The sequence below is a fragment of the Halichoerus grypus genome, chromosome 4, assembly GCF_964656455.1.
Source record: "Halichoerus grypus chromosome 4, mHalGry1.hap1.1, whole genome shotgun sequence".
NCBI lineage: Eukaryota > Metazoa > Chordata > Mammalia > Carnivora > Phocidae > Halichoerus > Halichoerus grypus.
This window is the reverse complement of record NC_135715.1, coordinates 193,606,713-193,626,898: the sequence shown is the minus strand read 5'-3', so window position 1 is coordinate 193,626,898 and position 20,186 is coordinate 193,606,713. Positions and strand designations below refer to the sequence as shown.

At 59.2% G+C, this 20,186-nt stretch overlaps 2 protein-coding genes across 2 annotated transcripts; both read right to left on the bottom strand.

The window, feature by feature from the left end:
* Window positions 1–5,184: 5,184 nt before the first annotated feature.
* Window positions 5,185–11,520, bottom strand: NEU4 (neuraminidase 4). Its single transcript, XM_036068901.2, has 4 exons — window positions 11,363–11,520; window positions 8,027–8,230; window positions 7,675–7,930; window positions 5,185–6,585 (listed from the first exon to the last, which is right to left on the bottom strand). The coding sequence occupies exons 2-4, from the start codon at window positions 8,225–8,227 to the stop codon at window positions 5,600–5,602; spliced, it is 1,443 nt and encodes a 480-aa protein (XP_035924794.1). The 5' UTR covers window positions 8,228–8,230; window positions 11,363–11,520; the 3' UTR covers window positions 5,185–5,599.
* Window positions 11,521–14,070: 2,550 nt separating this feature from the next.
* GAL3ST2 (galactose-3-O-sulfotransferase 2) lies at window positions 14,071–19,881 on the bottom strand. The gene is made up of 3 exons (XM_036068906.2): window positions 19,739–19,881; window positions 17,054–17,137; window positions 14,071–15,923 (listed from the first exon to the last, which is right to left on the bottom strand). Exons 1-3 carry the CDS (start codon window positions 19,879–19,881, stop codon window positions 15,407–15,409), a joined length of 744 nt encoding a protein of 247 aa, XP_035924799.1. The 3' UTR covers window positions 14,071–15,406.
* Window positions 19,882–20,186: the final 305 nt, after the last annotated feature.

The following is a 20,186-nucleotide window of genomic DNA, read 5'->3' as shown; positions in this document are numbered from 1 at the left end:
GGACCCTGGACCCTGGACCGGGGCAGGGGGCGGGCTGCACAGGGGGAGTGAGTGGGAGTGGCACCAGCGGGGAACACAGCCCTTCCCATTCGCAAAGGGCACGTCGGCTCCCTCCTCCAGACGAAGATACAGCACCGCCGTGAGCACCTCAGTTCTCGTCCCGACCGCAGTGACGGACACCCACCCCCAGCCTCGCCCCTTCCCGCTGCTCTTTGTCCAAACCCTCAGGGGCCACGCACACAGCTGCCCCCCTCCCCACTCCCCAGCCCCCTGCGCGCACACCCCGGCCTGCCACGCTGGGGTCCTGTCCTGGGTGGCCCAGGAGGTAGGAGCACCGTGTCCAGGACAAGGCAAGGATGCCGCTTTGCTCTGGGGCTGCCAGGCAAGATCACACCTCGAGGGAACGCTGAAGTTTGCAGGCTTGCCTGGAGAACCCGACGGCTCCTGTGGAGAAACCAGGACAGAAACAAGAAGATGTAGTCAAGTGGCGCATCTAAAATATATTCAAACACTAACCAGTCAGAAGGAAAAGTGGCCGAGAGCATCTTCCACCTACAACAGCAACAGAGAAGATGAAATGCCTGAGGCACCGGTTTAATGAGAGATGCACAAACGCACAGGACAGCTTGGCGGGAGGGCGGAACAGTCCTGCCGGCGGGAACACACCATCGAGAGGCCAGCTCTCCCCACGTTAACTTGTAGATGTAACACGGTCCCAATAAAAACCCACATCTCTGCAGCTGAGAAGTTCATGCGGAGACTTAAACAAGCAGGTAAGAGCCAAGGAAACCAAGAAAAGAAAGTGAAAGACAGCAGCTTTATCAGATGTACGACTCGCGATGGACGGTGGCTCGCACACACCAGAGGACGGCCGTTGGCGGAGAAAGACAGACATGGTAGTAAGTGGTGTTAAGAGCTCTTTGAAAAAGTATTAGGCAGACTCCCCCCTCATGCCACGGACTTGCACAGATCCCAAATAGAAGTATAAAACAGACACCCTGCGAGACCCAGAAGGCCGGTGACTTCCTTCGCCACGGGGCAGGAAAACCTTCCTGAGGCTGGCTCGAAATCACAGTGCCATTAAAAAGAAGATAGAGACATTCAATTCTACAAATCAGGGAAAACACTTTAATGTGATAAAAAAAAAGTGTCAAAGCGAACTAAGGGAAAGTACTTGTAATATTACATAAAAGGTTAATACTCCAATTAGATAAAGATCTTCTAAAATATGGAAAGGTCAAAATCACAGTGGGAAACTGAACAGAAGATATGAGGCACTTTCCACCTACACATACGTGCATGTACACATGTAAGTGCACACAAGTGTACACGCATACATGTACACAGTGCACATGCACACATGCATACACGCATGTGCACACATACATGTGTACATGCGTACATGTACACAGTGCACATGCGTGCACACATGCACACACATACATGTACACAATACACATGCATGCACATACATGTACACGCATACATGTACACAGTGTGCACACAATGCACACATCCATACACACGTGTGCACACATACACGTGTGCACTCGTGCAGTACAAATGTGCATGCGCACACATGCGCATATACACACGTGCATGTGCACATACACAAGCACTGCACGTGCATATATGTGCACACAGGTGTGCCCTGCACACGTGTGTGCATGCGGATGCACATGTATGTTCATCCACACGTGCACACAAGCCACAAACGCTATACATACGTGTATTCCATGTATGTATATACATACCCCTTAAGCAACAAACAGATGTTCCATTTTACTCATAAGAAAAATGCAGATTATGGGGCGCCTGGGTGGCTCAGTCGTTAAGCGCTGCCTCCGGCTCAGGTCATGATCCCAGGGTCCTGGGATCGAGCCCCGCATCGGGCTCCCTGCTCCGCGGGAAGCCTGCTTCTCCCTCTCCCACTCCCCCTGCTTGTGTTCCCTCTCTCGCTGTGTCTCTCTCTGTCAAATAAATAAATAAATCTTAAAAAGAAAAAAGAAAAATGCGGATTTCAATGAACCTATCCACGGGCAACACTCCGAGCGCATGACTCCGTACTGCTGGCGAGGATTTGGGGACGCAGGCCCCTCGAGCACTGGGAGCGTGGCGGGTGGGAAGGTCAGACTGGAGAACTGCGTACTGGCCAGCAGTTAGCCAAGCATTTGCCGTCTGACCCATGAACCCCACCTGTGAAATACCTCCCAGGGGTGAGCCATGTGCCAGGGGAGGCCCCAGGGGAGGCGGCTGGGGCAGGAGGGCCTGACTCAGGCTCTGAGTGAAGAGGGATCCTGGGACCTTTGCCCATGCTGGTCAGTGCGGGGCGTGGGCAACTCGCTGCCCCCAAAAGGAACCGAGTGGGCATCCTATCAAAAGACAAGGGAGCACTCTGAGCATAAAAAAAAGTACCAAAATTAAAAGTAAAAATCTAATTGATTAACACATTTTGAGTATGCTTTTTAAAAAATGAGTTCATATTCTGGAAAAAAAAAAAAAAAAGACAAAAATGCACACAGCAGAGAGGGCAGGAAGCGGTGGCCTCAGCAAGCCGCCGGCCGGGCCACCCACTGGCAGCACGGCGGCTCAGATAAGAAGCCAGCGAGCCGGGCACAGTCAGCACTTTGCTGCTCACCTTCCCGGAACGCGGCCTCTGCAGCCCGCCCCCACTCACTTTTTCCGTCCCCTGCTCTGCCCCAGCCCCATGTGTCAACGGCCCCGGCTGGGGCACCTCGCCCACCCCACCCACACCCGCCCAGCAGGTCCCTCCCTGCCAGCCCTGCGCATGCCACGAAGGGTGGCAGCTGGAGGACCCGGGGGTGAGCCTGGGCTTCTCAAATGAGGCCTGAGACCCTGGCACAGGAAACGCAGAGCATAAGGCTTGTGGCCCCCCCAACAGCCCGGGCCCACCAGTGCCCTGCTCTTGGAACCCCTCTGCCCAGGAGGATGACCCCTCCCACTACCTGTGCTCACCCTCGCCTGGTCTGCAGAGCTGGAGACAAGAGCTGGTCACCTCCAGTGAGGAATCCGAGGTCATGCAGGACAGAAGGACAGGAGTCCGAGCCCTACCCTGAAATCCAAGGTGGGGGCCCTGGAGGACCAGGTGGGGGTGCTAGTGGGAGAAAAGCACAGACCCCAAAGGGACCCTGGCCTGGGATCATGAAGGCAAAGCTGGTGGCCTGGGCCCTGGGGTCTCAGCCCCAGTAGGTTAGTTGTCTGGTGTGGACAGTTGCCTCTTCATGTCAGGGTGAGGCTCCTGAAGTTTTGGAGAATTCGGGGGGGGTTCCTCCTGAGGGCAATCAAGGTGGCAGAGCCAACATGATGTTGACCCCAATCGCTGGAGCCCCTCCACTGCGGCTCAACCGCCCCCCCTGCGGGGGCGGGGGATCCTATGCCCTCTGACTCCAGTCCAGCAGCCCCCCCGCCCCTTGTACGGTCTGTGTCCGAGCTGACTGACTCGTGGTGAGAAGGCTGATGCCATTTTCACGAGTCCACTGGCCGCTTGAATAGGCTCAGGATTCTGCAACTATCACTATGCACTTCCTTCTTTCTCTTTTCTTACTTTCTCAGTTTATGGCTACACTGTTGTCACAACTGTAGACCCATTTTAAAGCAGTTTTAGGTTACAGAAATACAAGCCATGGTTCTCGGCTTACATCACACCCCCACGCCCCCACACATACAGTTTCCCCTCGGTTAACTTCCCCCGCTGGTGGGGTACAATTGCTGTAACTGATGAGCCGACGGCAATACAGTATCATTAACCGAAGTCCATCGTTCACACCAGGGCTCACTCTCCGTGTCGCGCACTCTGTGGCTTTGGACAAACATACAGTGACACGTCCCCACCGTGACAGCCTCACACGGAGTCCTCTGCACCCCACCTGCTCATCTCTCCTCCCCACAACATCTGGCAACCGTCTTCAAAGGCCTGCCTTTTCCAGAACGTCACATGGAATCACACAGCATGTAACCTTTCACTTAGTGACACACATTTCAGGGTCCTCCATGTCTTCTCTGGACGGATGGACCACTGCTGGTCCATTCATCTGCTAAAGGACATCCTGATTTCTTGCAAGGTTTGTCAATTATGAATAAAGCCGCTATAAACATCCATGTGCAAGTTTTTGTGTGGACATGAGTTTTCAGCTCATTTGGATAATTACCAAGGAGCACAACTGCTGGATCCTACGGTAAGAGGCTGTTTTTTGTAAGAAACCATCAAACTTGTTTTCCAACGTGGCTGCCCGGTCCCCGAGGGAGAGCGCCTGCCGTTTTCATCCTCGCCAGCAGGCGGCGCTGGCCGCGCTCCGGATTCTGGCCCTTCTAATCGCGTGCAGGGGGACCCTACCAACCCCCACCCCCTTGACATAGGATGCGGAGCATCTTTCAATATGCTCAGTTGCCAAAATATACAAACAACGCTTAAAACTCGCCAATAAGAAAACAAACAACCCAATTTAAAAAGAGGCCAAAGCTCTAAACAGACACTCATCGGAAAGACATGCAGCTGGGGCAGCCCCTTTGGGAGACAGGCTCTGCAATTTCTTACAAAGCGCGACTCTCCCGTCAGCCAGCGCATCGTCCCGAACCGTTTGACAGAATTCACAGGGAAAGCCAGGCCACCTGAGCTTTTCCTAGTGTGCAGATTTTAAATTATGACTTCAGAGTCTTTAACAGGATTTTTCTGACTTTCTAGTTCCTCTTTAATAAGTTGTATTTTTCCAGGAATTGTGCATTTCATCTAAATTTTTAAGGGTATTGGCATAAAATGGCTCCTAATATCTTCTTGAAATCTTCGAACATCTGTAGGAACCTCGCATGCCCTCTCTCGTTCCTGAGGCTGGTTATTCGTGTGTTCTTTTTTTTTTTATCATCAGTCTCAACAGGGGTCATCAGCTTTATTAGTTTTCTAAAAACGGACCTGGTTCCATTCGTTCCCTCTACCATATGATTCTTCCTATCCCTCTAGTTTTGCTCTGGATTGTTCTCTTCCTTCTCCTCTCCTTGGACTCAGTTTCCTGCCCCTTTCTAAGGTGGGAGCATCAGCGGCGGACCCTCTTCAGCTCATCTCACATGTTCGCATAATTAATTTCAAACTCTTTTCTCATTTTCACTAGAGCTTCTTCTTTGAACCAGGAGTTATTCAGAATCGTGTTTCTCAATTTTCAGACACAGGAAGATTTTAAATTTCCTTTCATTTTTATTTCTAGCTCAATTTCACAGCAATTTTCAATCCTTCAAAGTCTTGTAGAGACTTGATTTCATGATCCAACATGATGTCAAATTTACAAAGCGGTATATTTGAACAGACTATATTCTGCGGGGTTTTTTATTATTATCTTACGTTAGTATTCTGCGGTTGTTTTGTGCTGTGTTCTGTACGTGTCAATTAAGTCAAGTTTGTTGGGCAGGTTGGCAAATCTTCTGTGTCCTCAGTGATTTTGTCCGTTTGCTCTATCAGTTACCGAGACGTGTGTCTAAAATTTTCTACGACAACTATGGCTCTGTTTTCTCCTCTAGGTCTGCCCACTTTTGTGTCATATTTTGAAGCATAGTGTTAGGGACATACAAATGGGTCTGGCCAGAGAGCCCATCAGGAAGGCCGGCAGCGCTCCCGAGGCTTGCCCCCGCGGCTGGGCGGCACAGGGCCCGCCGGCACGTTCTGCAGGACCTCAGCAAGGGAGAACATGCAGAAGGAGATCTCCTCGTAGGAGACCCTGGCCCCACTCTCATACAGACAAGCAAAGGTCAGGGCTCCCTTGAGGGTGGGCCCGATGGATGCCAGGTCAGAGTAGCCACTGGGGCCCTCATAGATCACCCAGGGCTCTGTCCAGCTGTGGGGGTCCAGGGGGGACCGGCTCAGGTGGATTCCCATGTGGAGCCGAGCCCTGCGCCCCGCCGGGTGGGAATACAGCAGCCAGGTGGGGCTCTGAGACAGGGTGGCAGGGGGCCCAGGGAGACTCGGGGCCCAGGCGTCCCTGGTCCCACTGAGCCCAGGCCCTGGGCCAGGCTCCTCAGGGCTGTCCTTCCATCCCTCCATCCCGCCGAGCCCCTGGTCCCCTTGGGTGTCTGTAGTGCCCTCCTCTGAATGTTGCTGGACTCCAGGACGGAGGTGTGGGGACTCGGGGTGGTTCCTGGCACTTGCCGACCATCCCTCACCCCTGGGCCTGCTGGAGAGTGGGGCAGGGAAGCCCAGGATGCTGCCCTGGCAGCCCCGGGCCGTCTCGGCCAGCGCAGGCACGAGCTCCCCAGGCAGGAAGGAGGCGCCCTCATCTGCGCTGAGCGCCTGCACGCGGCGGCCCAGGGGGCTCCGGGCGTTGCAGTAGAGGATGCTGCCAGCCTGCTGGCCGTCCACCGCAGCCAGCTGGCACTCGCCTGAGCGCAGGTTGGGCACAAGGCCTCCACGGTGCCAGGTGCGACCGTGGTCGTCACTGTAGAAGGTGAAGGCATGGGGGCTGGTCCTGCAGATCTTGCCGAAGCACTCCCGCCGGTCCACGCGGTACGTGTAGGCTGGCACCAGCAGACGGCCTGAGCGCAGCTGGATGCCATGGCCCGGGCCGACGGCGAACGTGGCCCAGTCTGCAGAGGAGAGGGCCTGCGGTCATCCCAGCAAGGAGACGGCCACCGCCGCTGCCAGGCACCACCTCCCTCCCTGGGGGCTGGGGAGGGTCCGCAGCCGGTGCCTCAGAGGGAGCCACCCCGGGTTGTGCCCTCACCCCCCACTCCTGCTGGCCACTCTGGATCGTCCAGGGCTGGACAAGCCTCTCTCCAGCATCAGCAGGAGCCGGGAGCCCAGGCAGCCTACTCGGCCAAGTTCTCAGCTTGTGAGCAGGTAGCTAGTCCCTGCATGTGGATGGACAGCCATCGACAGTGCCCAGTGTGAGCCCTCTCCAGACAGGGGGGCAGCAAAGGGCGGAGGGGGTATGCGGACCTAAGGGCGGGCTCGAGCCCTGGGCCTGAATCCCGTGGAGTAGGGTCCACAGGAGCAGACAGTCCTTTGGACCAGCTCTGTGTGTCCTGTCCATGCCTCAGAGCCTGCCACACCCTTCAGCTTAGATCCCACCTACAAGGGTCAGGGTGACCCCTGGGTCAGTGTCCCCATGCCAAGGGTGGGATGGCCTCAGAGGGCAGTGGGTAGTCAGGCCCCTCAGCAGGAGTGGAGCAAAAGCTTTAGGGTCAGGCCACCTGGGCAGCCCTGGACCCTAGGCTGGACACCCCTGGGTGGGGTAAGAAGGCAGAGGGCAAGTGGTAACGGAGGTGAGGAGGCAGTGGGGTTGGGGTGCTAAGAGGGAGGGGCCTCAGCGCTCAGGCAGAGACAGTCTCAGTTAGATGAGCCTGCTCTTCAGGCCCAGTGAGGGCGACCAACACCCATTTACAGGACTGAGGGGTTCAGGGAAGCGCTGTGGGTGGCCCTTGGCTTGGGGGGCGGAGTAGGCAGCCCTGTGACCTGTAGCCGGACCCTTTCCCCGCCCCCCCACCGTGCGGACCCGGACCCAGTGCGGACACCACCACGCCACTGTGCAGACACCTCCCAGCGAGACCCCGCCCGCCGCTCTGCGGGCCCCCTCCCAGTGCGGACACGGCCAGGTGCGGACGCCAGCCCCTCCCCTGGGAGTCCCGCCCTGCGCCCCTGTGAACAGCGCACCCGCCCACCCACACCCCGCCTACCCTGCTCGGCACCGCCCACCGCCTCCTCCGTGAGGTCCCTGGCGGCGCCCCAGCTGCGCCCCGCGTCCCTGCTGGTCACGCAGCAGAGGCGCGCGGCGTTCCTGCCCGTGGCGATCTGCGTGGCCTCGGGTGTGCGACCCCGCACCGCGATGAAGAAGAGGAAGATGGTAGCCGTGCGGGCGTCGTGCACCGGGCAGGGGTTCATGGACCGGTGCTCCTCCAAGGCCGCCGTCCCCAGCACGCGCGCGGCGCCCCACTGCCCGGGGAGGGAGGGCGGGCGGCCTCAGTTTACCTGTGCGCGCGGCGGTGCCCCGCCCGCGTCCTGCCCGCGGTGCGCGCCCCGGCCACTCACCCGCACGGAGCCCCCGGCCAGCGTGCCGCTCCTCTGCACCAGGCGGTGGGCGTGAGCATCGTCTGGGCTGAGCCGCTGCTCCGCGAAGGCCAGCAGGGTGGGCGCGGGGGGCACGGGCAGCAGCGCGGGTACGCGGTAAGTCAGGCCGCTCCTCTCGCGCTGGAAGAGCACGGTCCGCTCGGGGACACGCGGGGCCTCCATGCTCTGCCGAGCGGGCCCAGGGCCCCGGGGTCAGCAGAGCACAGGGTCAGCGGGGGGGCGTGCTCGCTCCCCTCCTGTCCGCCTACAGTGGGGAGAGGGCTCTGCAGGGGCAGACACCCCCAGCCCCGCGGGCCTCCTCGGAGACCGCGCCATCCCAGGCTCCCCATCCCAAGACCAGGGCAGCCCCTACCCCACTCCCTCCCTGCCACTGCACCCCAGAATGTCTGTAGTCTGCCCTTCCTCCTCTCAACCGGGTCCCGGAGCAGGGGCTGCCTGGTCAGAGTCCCCTGACTCTGCCCACCCTATTCCTGGGACACCTGCCCAGCAGGACGCTGGCCAAGTGGACAATCAGGGCCCAAAGTTTTGGACACTCAGGGGTTCAGTTTCCCCAAATAGGGGCCCGATGACCACAGGCCGCGCAAGCATGGGGCGACACAGACACACCAGATGCACAGAAAGTGACACAGGGAGAGACTTAGGCACGAAACAGAGGCGCACACAGACGCACGCACACTCACCATGCACAACCCTGGGAGACAGAAAGACACTTGCATTCCACACACTCAGACACACGCTTCTTGGCGAAGGTGCCCTAGCTGCCGCTAGCACCCTTCTCAGACCTGTGGGGTTGTGGGATTCTTGGGAGCGGCCAGGAGGGATGGGGGCGGGGCGGGGGGCGGGGCCTGCTGAAGCCAAGAGGGGGGTGCCAGTGGGTGTCCTGCAGGGAAGGGGCCTGAAGTCCAGATCCTAGCAGGACATCTGCGGGTGCAGGGGACCAAACACCCTGCCCCTTGGGCTCCTGAGCAAAGCTGGGGGTCATGGGAGGTCCAGCAGAGTCACCCCACCCACAGGTGCCCCAAATGGCTCCCACATGTGCCTCGAGGGAGCTAAAGGCAGTGCAGGCCAGGGGAGCAGTGATAGGGACCCCACGGAGACCAAAGAGGTCACCCACCCTGCTGTCCTGCCCCACCCCCTCCTGGCAGAAAGGGGGGCCAGCCCACTCTAGTCTGTGCACTGGGGGTTGCCCTTGGAAAGCAGCTGCTCCCCACAGTGATGGGAGGAAGATACACACCCCCAGTGTCCGTCTGAGCCCCAACAAGCTGCTGCCCACAGAGGCCAGAAGCCAGGCTGCGGGAGGGCGAGCTGAGCCTGGGGGCTTCCAGGCTGCGGGAGGGCGTCTGAGCCTGGGGGCTTCCTGGAGCCTAAGGCTAAGAGGGGATGGGGGAAGGACAGAGAGGAGGCCACATTCCAGGCACCAGGGGAGCCCTGGCTGGAAGGACCCCAGGGGAGATTCAGCAAGGACAAAGAAGGCCCTTCCCGCTGCAGTCCTGGCCTCTCTTCCATAACCCAGGCCCCAGCCGCTCCTGCCCCTGCATCCTGTGCCCGCACACGGCCCGGCTCTCTGAACCCCGGCTGGCCACCTGGCCCCCCTTACCACAAGTCAGGGCTCCTGTAGGGGTAACGGGGAGCGGCCTAGGGCAGCCTTTCTGGAGGTAGCCTCACTCCCAGGAGTATGCTCCCAAGGGAGGTTCATGAGGGGCATATTTGGGGTGCACGTGGGGTCTGCAATCCCCCGGAAGGGGGCCTCTTTCTCTGATTTGCACAAAGGCAAATGTGGGCTGGCCCGGGCCCCTGGAGGGACGCAAGTCAAGGAGCGCCCTGGTGGTGCTGCGGGCGGCAGGCAGTAGAAGGTGGTGGAGCCACGTGCCGGACTTGGACCAAGCAGAGCCCGTGGCCAGGCACTGGACGGTGACTACACACAGCACCGAGGGAGGGAGGAGGGAGAGAGCAAGACGCCCCACATCGTACTCGGGGGCACCACTCTCAGAGCTCCAGCCCCTGCACACAGGGCACGGGCAGTGCATGTCAGAGGAGACAGTCGGGATGGACAGGGGCTGGCCGATGACAGGAACGAACACCCCTAAAGACTGGCCCTGCTCAGGCACGCGGGAGGGTGTGCCGCCTGGCTCAGCCTCCGCTCCCAACATCCCCAAAACACGCAGACACCTCCACCTCCGTCCGCCTCTGCCCAAGGCCACCTACTCCTGAAAGGCTCTCGTGGGCAGCACACTGGCCCGCTCCACAGCCCGCTGAGCCCAGCAGACCCCCTGCCAACCTCAGGCCTGCCCCCTCCCCAGCCTCTGGGGCTTCGAGAGCAGCTTCGTGTGTCTGGAAGCCCTGGGCTCCTCCCCAGCCTGCCTCCAAAGGGCAATTGTGCCCCAGAGCGGGAAGCAGCTGCAGCTGCCACATGTCCCTCCAGGCTGGATGGACACAAGGGGACATTCTCTGCCCTTGGCTTACTCCACAGGGCTGGAGCCACCTGGACTGCTGTCAGTGAGAGCAGGGGGTCTGGGCCCACCCCCGCCCAGCCTGCAAAGCTGCACAGACCAGCTCCTCACTCTGCCCGCTGCACCGAGCAGGATGAGGGCACCCAGCGCCACCCTTGCCTAGGCCCCAGGTCTCTGCAGAGCCCCAAAGTCCTGGGGAGACCCCCCAATCTAACAGGAAGAACAGAGCCTCATGGGCAGCTGGCCCAGTTTGGCCAAATCAGCGGGGTCCAGGGGTTTGGCTTGACCAGGATAGGATGGCTGTGTCCCAACATCCTGTCCGGGCTCTACCCTGGAGCCCTCCGGACAGCCCAGGTCCCCCACCCACACCCTCCGGGTGAGCACAGCCCCTGTCGTCTGGCCCGGGATCCCAGCCTGTAGGGCACTTAAAGGCCCGCGTATAAAGAGCAAAGGGCTTTGAATACAAGTTGGGCAGAGGGGCCTCCTGGCCCTGTCACTTCGGGAAGGGTCTCCAGTCTGACCTGAAGGACCTGTGCCGTGTGATGGGCCAGGACTCAGTTACAAAGCTTGGGCCTGGTGGAGCGGAGCCCCCACACCCGTCGGCTCCCACAGGCCCAGCCCAGTGTACATCACCCAACCTCTAACTCTACCCCTGGGGCCCTTCGGCACCCCTGCCCCTCGGACCAGGCAATGATCCCACGGGGGGCATCCATGTGGAGCCTCTGGCTGGGCAGCCCTCAGTCCATGCATTCTGCCCTCGGCCCAAAGAAGGGCAGCCAGGGAGGGCAGAGGAGCCCATTTCTGGCCCTCAAGGGCTGGGGTGCAGGTGAGCAGGGAGGGGACTCACCGGGCACCAGAGGAAGGCTGCAGAGCTGGGGCGGCGGCAGGAGCGCCTGCTTCTCCAACCCGGCCGAGCAGGGCAGAGACCAGGGCCCGCTGTGTGGGCGGGACCTGGGGCTGGCTGGATCCCAGGGCTGCGTCAGGACCCAGGGCCCAGGACCCTCCCGCCAGCAGTGTGGCTTCAGGGAATGCAGGGAGAGGGCGCTGCAGGAGCACCCGGGGGAGGGGCCCAGCGCCATGACCGCATCTCTCCGCCCTGGGGTGCTTGGGATCCAGGGGCTCCCCCTCCCACAAGGCAGTGCTGGGCAGCCTGCTGCGAGGGGCCACAGCTGACCTCTGAGGGGCACACAGATGTCCACTGCCCCCAAGCCTCCTCCAGAGACACTCGCCCACAAAAACCCCAGCGAGCACTCAGACCCCTGGGGAGGTTCTTCCCACCACAGCCTGGATGCCCAGCTGCGCCCCCCACCGGGCCCCAGGACACCGGCCCCTTGGGCTCTCCCTGGGCTCCAGCCCCATGTCCATGCTAGGCCCCCAGCTCAGACTGCACCCGCCCCCTCCCCAGCACCAGCCGCCTTGTCAGTGCTCCTGCCAGCTGGCCCCTTTCACCAGTGACCACGTCCCGGTGACCGCTGCCCAGGCCAGGGCCTCAGGGGAGACCTCAGCATCCCAGCCCTATCAGTGAAGAGGGCTCTCTGGAGGGCCGTCCCCCTCAGGGGCTCCCTGGGCCCCACCTGCACCAGCAGGATCCCGCATGATAGACCCCAAGACCTGACCTTTACTGCCCATCTGCTTGTACCCAATGACCTTCATCCCACATTTTTCCTGAAGCTCTTCTTTCCAGCTGCTCTCTTAACTCAGGCAGAGACCCGACACGTAAAGTATTCGGTGATGGACACTGAAACTGCCCCACCCCCACCCCCAGGCAGTAACAACTGCTCGGACCACCTGGACCAGTGGGAGCTTAACCCGCGACTCATGGACTCACGCCTGTGCAGTTTCTCTGTGTGACTCACCGAGGAGTAAACTCAGGTCCGTTCAGTTACAGTAGGACTTCAAAGGGAAAGCAGGGCTCTGGGAAAATGGAGACATCCTATGATATCCAGGTGGAGATGATAATAAACCTGTCAAGTCTTCAGGTCCTCAGAGGAGCTGGGAAGGGGATGGATGGAAGCCCAGGGCTCTGCCGCAGTAGGAAAGGGGGAGACTGTGGGAAGGAGTCACTGATGTGGGAAACAAAGGCAAAAGAAAAATTAAATGTCCTTCCTACCCACAGCCCATGGACAAGTCCTTGAAATAGGCAGAGTGGCCTTCCTCTAGGGACTCACCTGCCTCAACGTTCATACTTTGCTAAGGGCAAAAGACAACCTTACCTTGACCCCCAGGATCCTGTAAGTCTACTTTAACATATAGAAATTCCTTTGGAAACTTCCTTTATCTCTAACCCCCCCAAGATACATGTTGGCAATCATCCCCCAAGCACATGACCCACCGATATACATCTGGAGGGTCTCATGATTCAGGTTTTATTAGAGGGTAATAAATGACATTTTCCCAATAGCTAGCCCCCTCAAGGTCCTGGAAACCTTGCTTCCAAATTCCTTAGAGACTTACCCTATCCCTAACCCCCTCCCAACTCGAAAGTATATAATGGGCTACTCCTCATGGCCCCATTGCTCTCTTCCTGCCTATGGGTCCTGTCCCCGTGCTTTAATAAAACCACCTTTTTGCACCAAAGATGTCTCAAGAATTCGTCCTTAGCTGTTCATTCCGGACCCCAACGTTTCCACATCAAGTACAATCTCCCCACCTCTCAGGGCCTCACCCAAACCATCTCCCTTCCCCTGTCGCCCACGACCGGGCCTGGTGCAGACTGATGGGCCCCCTGCTGAGCCTCCAAGCCCCCAAAGCCCCCAAAGCCCCCAGGTCCAGGCAGGGCTGTCTAAGCAGGATGCCCACTGGGGCCATGGAAGGAGGCGCCCCACACACGGGCCTCATTCCCTCTGCTTAGGGATTTGGGGTTTTGGTTTGTTGTTTGTTTTTTCATTTTTAACAACACCGAAGAATGCTTAATAAATAATTTAATCATTTGAGAAACTTTTATTCATAGAAGCTTTCAACAATATGGTGAGAAAAAAATTATAAGTAAGCTATTAACAATCTTTCGTGTCAATCAATCTAGGAGCTCGCTGTTTTTCCTATGTTACAATCACCTTTCCTCTACAAACAGAATAAGAGATCTGTGGGTTTTGTTTTGTTTTTTGTTTCCTCGTTGAAGTATAGTGGACATACGACATCATATTAGTGTCACGTTAGAACACAGTGACCCAGCGATTAGGGACATCACAAAACGCCCACAGCCACAAGTGGTCCCGTCTGTCCGCACACAAGACACTGCAGAGTGACAGACTACATGCTCTCCCCTGGTCATCATCATTACTTATTCACTGCTAAACCGAATGTTTGTATCTCTAATCCCCTCCCCCTATTCACCCTCCTCCCCACCCCCTTAATGTTTTAACACGACACCAGCCTTTTTAAATGTGGAGAGTTCACATAAAAACCTGTATTTCCAGCTTCTCTTGAAAAATCAGAAGGTCTGGCTCCTGGGCGTCTTCCGTCCTCCGTGGCCATCATAGACCCTCCCGGGCCACCTGCCCCCCCAACCCCCCCTCAGCATCACCAAGGCCCCGAAATCCCCCCGCCTAAAGGGAGTTTCTGCAGACTCAGTGCTCCCAACGTTTATTGGCTGCAGACTTCAGCATTTGAAACCTCCCTTCTGGATGGAGTTCCCGAGCGGGCTGTTTTCCGAGCTCTCTTGCAAACCACACGCACTTTACATTGTAATAAATAACCCCGAATTTCCTCCCAAAGAGACAGAACCAGTCTACGTTCCCACCAGCCACAAGGGCAGAGCAAACACCCTCGAATTTCTACTGTAACTCCGTGGTCCTGATCGGTGTGCCAGAACAGACGCCCTGCTGCGGTGGCGGGGACGGGGGTGGCCACCTGTCTCCCTCACCCTGGCTGGCAGGCTGGCCGGGACAACTCGTGCGAGGGCCTACACACGGAGCCCCTCCCCAGGTGCCCCGGCCAGGCTCCTGGGGTCTTCACGGCTGAGGACCCTCACGTGGAAGGAAGAAGACCGTGGGTACTGGGCAGAAGGGACACAGGGTCTACGCCACTGGTATGCACCCCACTCTAACCTCTGGGCCCCCAGGCAGCCAGGATCACATCCTACTAGGCAGGGGACCCTCAGTCCCTCCCTGCAATTGACAAACAGGGGTGCCTGGAAGCCGCCCTCCTCTGGGACTGCATCCAAGGTGGTCTCCAGGACAACGGGGTCTGCTGTAGGTCCATGGGAGCTCCTCTAGCAGGTCAGACGCCACACATTCCAGGGGGGCTACCCCAACAGGGAGCTGCGGCACAAATCCTCAGCTTTCACTCCGGTTAAACCATTTGTCTCGTAAGCAGTTTCAACATTTCTCAACCTAAAGCCATTCTTTACTTGCAAAGAAACCTCATCCAGCCCTAGATGGGAAGCCGAACATTCCAGATCCTTGCTGCCTCATACCAGCTTCCAAGGGCTGCCAGTGGGTGTCCCACAAGGTCTCTGTGACCAGCACCGTGTCGCACAGCCAGCACATTCGGGGAGCCACCTGGGGCCCTTCGGGGACTCCCGGCCCTGCTGCCCAAGGCCCTCTGGATCCCCTGGGTTTGAGCTCTTCTGATGGTCAATGTGCCTACGTGTGTTCTTTCCCGGGGCAGTTTGTCAACTTGTAATTTAGTATCAGTGACTTTCCCACCTTGTAAGTCTTTTCTACCTGTTAACCAGGTTCATACCCTCGGACCGAGTGTGCCTACTGTCCCAGAGTGGGGTTCTCAGTGCCTCCAAGGGGATGGATCACGGGTGGGTGCCTTCAGAGGGGTCTTCACCCTGACCAGCAGCTGTCCCAGGAGCCCCCCTCCTCACGAATTGGTGCCATGGTCTCCCAGGGATGACGGGGGGAGGAGGGGCTGGGACGGGGACCCTGTCCCTGGCGCTGTCCTTCTACTCCAGGAAGGGGATGCGTTTGGGGTCCTTTTCCGGGAACTGCAGGGCATACAAACGGGCCACGTACTGCAGCTCAGGCATGACCATCCCCTGACACATCCGCTGCGTCTGGTTGTCCAGGCCCTGCCTGAGGTTGTAGCCCAGGATGTGGGCCTGACCCGACTGGAAGGGGCGCAGCTGGGGGTCGGTGATCTGCGACTTGTTCTTGGCCACGCCGTCCTGCAGGCACAGGGCCGTGAGCTCCCGCAGCCGCGCCACCTCGGAGCGCAGACGCCGCGGGCCCAGCTCGGCGCGCACGCGGGCCCAGAAGGTGCGGTCGAAGTGCTGGTAGAGTCGCCAGTCCAGGGCGCACCAGCGCTTGGCGCGCGCCTGGCCCTCGGGCGTCAGGCTGGCGACGCTGCGCGCGCTCGGCGAGTTGAGCCGGAAGGCCACCACGTCGTCCAGCCGCCAGCGCGGCAGGTGCCGCAGCAGCACCATGGACTCGTCGAAGCAGGCTGGGAGGAGAGTGTGGCCACTGTCAACCAGGGAGGGTCCGTGGACACCCAACCCCGGAGACCCCCAAACCATCTTCTGTCACCAACCTCTCCCCCATCCAAGATCCCTTAACCCACACTCTCCCTACCAGTGACACCCAGACTCTGCACCTCCAACCTCGCTCGATCACTGTGTTTCCACGCACCAAGAGACCCCCAACACTGCAACCCCAGAGGACCCACTGGCACAGACCTGATGGCTCCCTAAGTGGCCGCTTATTCTGTCCCCCCACATACCACAGGTTGGGCCCCTGGGCCCTGGCACCCCCTCTCTGGCCCCCAGCCTCCTCTCTGCTCCCCAGGGCACCCGGTATGGCTCTGGCCCTGTGGCCTGGACCACACATCCAGCGTTTCCTGGCTGACCCTCCATGCCGGGACCGGCCAACCTGACTGCAGGCTCAGAGGGGTGCTGGTGCCCACTCTTGTGATCCCAAGACGGCACCGACCCAGCTGCAACTCCAGCCTGGAGCAGCAGGTACCTTTCCGGCCCCAGTGCAAGGCCAGTGATAACCCTGGATAGAGGGGGGCAGGGTCCAGAGGCCTGTGCCAGCCCTGGGGACAATGGGGGGATGAATGGAGAGACCCAGGGAGTTTGGTGTCCCCCTAGGAGACCCAACCAGAGAGGTGGTGAGACAGAGAGAGGAGGCCTGGAGCCACAAGACCTCGCAGTGGCCAGGCCAAACACTGGGCTTACATGGCCATCCCTGTGGACCCTGGGCCTCACAGAGGATGAACCACCGGCAGGCAGGGGAGCAGGGGACCTGACCTTCCCAGACCCACCATGGACCCTAGCCCTGCCTCCTAGCACCTGGGCACCCTCTGCAGACAGCAGCTCTGCCCAAGACATGCCCAGCCCGGGCCCGCTCCCACCCTCCCAGAGCCTTGCCCAGAGGCCTGGGCAGCTTGTTGCCCACAGGAGACACTGGAGGGCTCCAGAAGGCTATTGGATCCCCAAAAGGAAGGGCCCACCCCTCACAGGGGGAGGAAGCTGAGGCCCAGTGGAGAGACATGAACCTCCATGATCACCAGCCAGTGCTGGGTGCGACCTAGAGGTGGACAGGCTGGGGTCGCGGGCACTGCCCTGGGAGCAGGCACCCAACGCAGAACTCACTGTGTGAGCTGCCCCATGTCCATGTGCAGGATGCCGGTCAGCAGGAGCATGGTCAGGGCCAGGAGGAAAACGGCCTGGAAGCACCTGTGGGGAAGAGGGAGCCCTTCAGCCCCCAGTCAGGGGCATGGGAGGGCCAGTGCCACCCCCCATACCCCCAGCCATCACTGTGTATCTGTTCCTATTGAGTATGTACCTGCACCCATCCCATGGGGGCCCTGGGGTGGGGGAGCTGAGGCCCAGGAAGAGCCTGAATCATCAGACTCCACCCCTCCTCGGCCCCCAGGGCATCCTTCGTGGCTCAGGAGCCAGGAGAAGCTGGGGCGGGGGGCATGGAGATGGGCGAGCTGATAGGCTCTGAGCAGGGTCGCCTGGGAGACTGTGGCCCAACAGAGGTCCCTGAGCTCACACACCCCCAGGGGCACAGCAGGGGAGGGGGCTGAGAGATAGGACATCCTGGTATTCTACCACTGGGGGGGGCCCCACAAGAGAGGCTCTTTGGAGGGTCTGTGTGCGTGCCAGGTACTCAGCAGGTGGGGTGGGGGCAAGGGTCCCTCCCAATCCCCATCACCCAGGGGCGATGCTGCGACCAGATCAGGGAAGAGACAGGACTGGGAGAAGGGGAGCCCCACGGAGTCAGGTGGGGACCCCCCTTGTCCTGCCATCCCCTGGACAAGGGAGCTGCAGCAGCCAAACCACCATCCCACCCGGCCCCACACCTGCCTTCCACCCGCCAAGGTGCCCCTGTTAGGGGAGGGGAAGCATCTGCTGGTCTCCTCTATAAGTATTACTGGTGTGCAGGCCACCCCAAATTCACATCCCCAGCCTGAGCTAGCCCCAAATCCCCACTGGGGCGGCAAAGGGTCCAGACTGCAGCTCCTGATCTGCCCCCCAAAGCCCCTTGCCCTTGGTGGACAGCGGTTCCTTCAACCTGCTCTGGCTTTGTGGCCCCACAAAGTTCCCATCTGTCCCACCTTCAGTCTTGAGCCACAGCTGCTCACCTCCTCCTCCAAGCCTCCCGGGACCATGGCAGCCTGCTGCCCCGGTGGTCCACGTGTGTTCCTGCTCTCCCATGCGCAGCCCACTCTCCCTCAGCAGCCCAAATGACCCTTGCATTCGGAAGCCCAGTGTGCTCAAACCCACACCCTTAATTAAAAAGCGACTCTCCAGGCCCCTCCTCTCTCCAGCCACCCCCTTCCTCTACTCCTCATACATCAGGCCTCAGGGCCTCTGTGCTTATGGAGGATTCAGCTGCTGCATGCCCCACCCCCAGCTCCTCTGGTCTCTGCTCCATCCCCACCTTCCCCAGTGACCTCCCTGACCCTCCTGCAGGAGTGCCCACCACCCTGACTTGTTTCTGCCCCAGCCTCCCTGCCACCCGGAGGGGTCGCATACGAATCTGTCCGCTTATAGTCTGTGCTGCCCACTGGTGCGTAAGCTCCTCGGTCCCTGGAAGAGCAACTGGTATGTGCAAGATGCTCAGGTCACATTTGCTGAGTGAATAAATGAAGCCAAGCACACATTCCCTCCCCCTGCTGTAGACTTCCCAGTTTGAGATGGCATGGGATGGAGGAGAGCGAGCGATGCGGCAGGGACAGGTTTGGAAGGTGGGGGAGCAAATCTGTTGGTACAAAATGTGCTGGGACCCCCAAGTGGAGATACCAGCCAGTGGCTGGAAAAGGAGTCAAAGCTCAAGGAATTGTGGGGGCTGTGACACACATTTGCTCGTCAGCATAAAAATGCCACGTCACTTAGCTCTTTGGTCCCAAGAATCAGAAAACAATGGCGGATTTTCCTCACCAATCTAGGAGTCTGGAGAGGGGAGGCTGCTGGTTCTGACAGACTCAGCCCCTCCACATTGAGGACGTTGACATCTCTCCCTCGCCAGGCTTGTTGCCTCATGGTCACAAGATGGCTGCCAAGTTCCAGACATCACATCAACATTTGGATCAACAAGAAGGGAGAAAGGACAGGGCCAGCCATGATAAAGACTCAAAAAGCCTTCTAGAAGCCCCTAGCAAACCTCTACTTGACCAAAATTCGGTCACATGATCACCTCTAGCTGCAAGAGGGTGCTGAGAAAGCGTTATCCAAGTGTTTACAGCCTCTGTGGTGGGGAAACAGGGAGAAGGTGGTGAGTGTCTATATAGCTCTATTTCTGTAAATCTGTGGGAATGGTGGGCTGCCGACTGGGCCCAAGCTGGACCTGCTCATGGAGGCAGACACATCTCTGAAAGAAATACAAGTGGCTGCCTCAGATGTGGCCTGGCTGGTGGCCCGGGACCCACATGGCCAGGCCAGCAGCAGGGCCCCTCGCAGCCCAGGGCTACCCGGCAGTCAGCCCTCTGTTCATCCCAACACTGGGGTGGCAGGCACCTCCCAGACGCCAGGTTCTGCAGACAGGATTCATGAGCCCGACAGCCCGGGACATGGAGCCGCGGCCCCCCACCTACGGGCATACGGCAGCAAGCTGGGAAAGCCCCCGTCTGCAGGGCCTCGGGCGGTCCAGGTTTCCAATTATTTTCCTGACATCTGACTGATAAATGTCCGTTATGTTGCTGCCTGTTACTGATTCCAGCCCTCGAGCACTGAAAACGTCCATGTGCATCGAGGTATCTTGGGCCGTGATTTCCAGCAAGCTGACCTGCCACGTGGCTGCTCGGCGGAGAACCACGTGGACCTGCTCACTCGACAGTGTACAGTACCACCCCCGCATGTCTCACCAGCACCTTGCCCTCGTGCAGACGGGAGTTAAGCTGGGGAGAGGCAGGGGGCTCTTCTGCCTGAGTCAGAATGCCGCCAGGAGGGGTTGCAAACTCTTTGGAGCCCATAGCCCCCGTCACACCCCACATGTGGCCCGGCCATCCGACAAGTGACCTATATGGTTTAGTGGACTGTTGACTAGATTCGTTCTGCATCCTGACTTCTTGGAGAGCGGAAGCACCTACACAGACCGACTTTGCGGATGACGACCAGGGCTTGGATTCTGAGCTCTGAGAGGGGTGACCCGGGAGGGGCTGCCCAGCGCAGACCCCTGCCTCCAGGTTGGGCAGACACGCCCAGGAAGATTCCACAACTGTCCTTCCCAGGTGGGTTCCGAGTTTTCACAGCCTTCTCCAGAACACCTTCCCGGCCA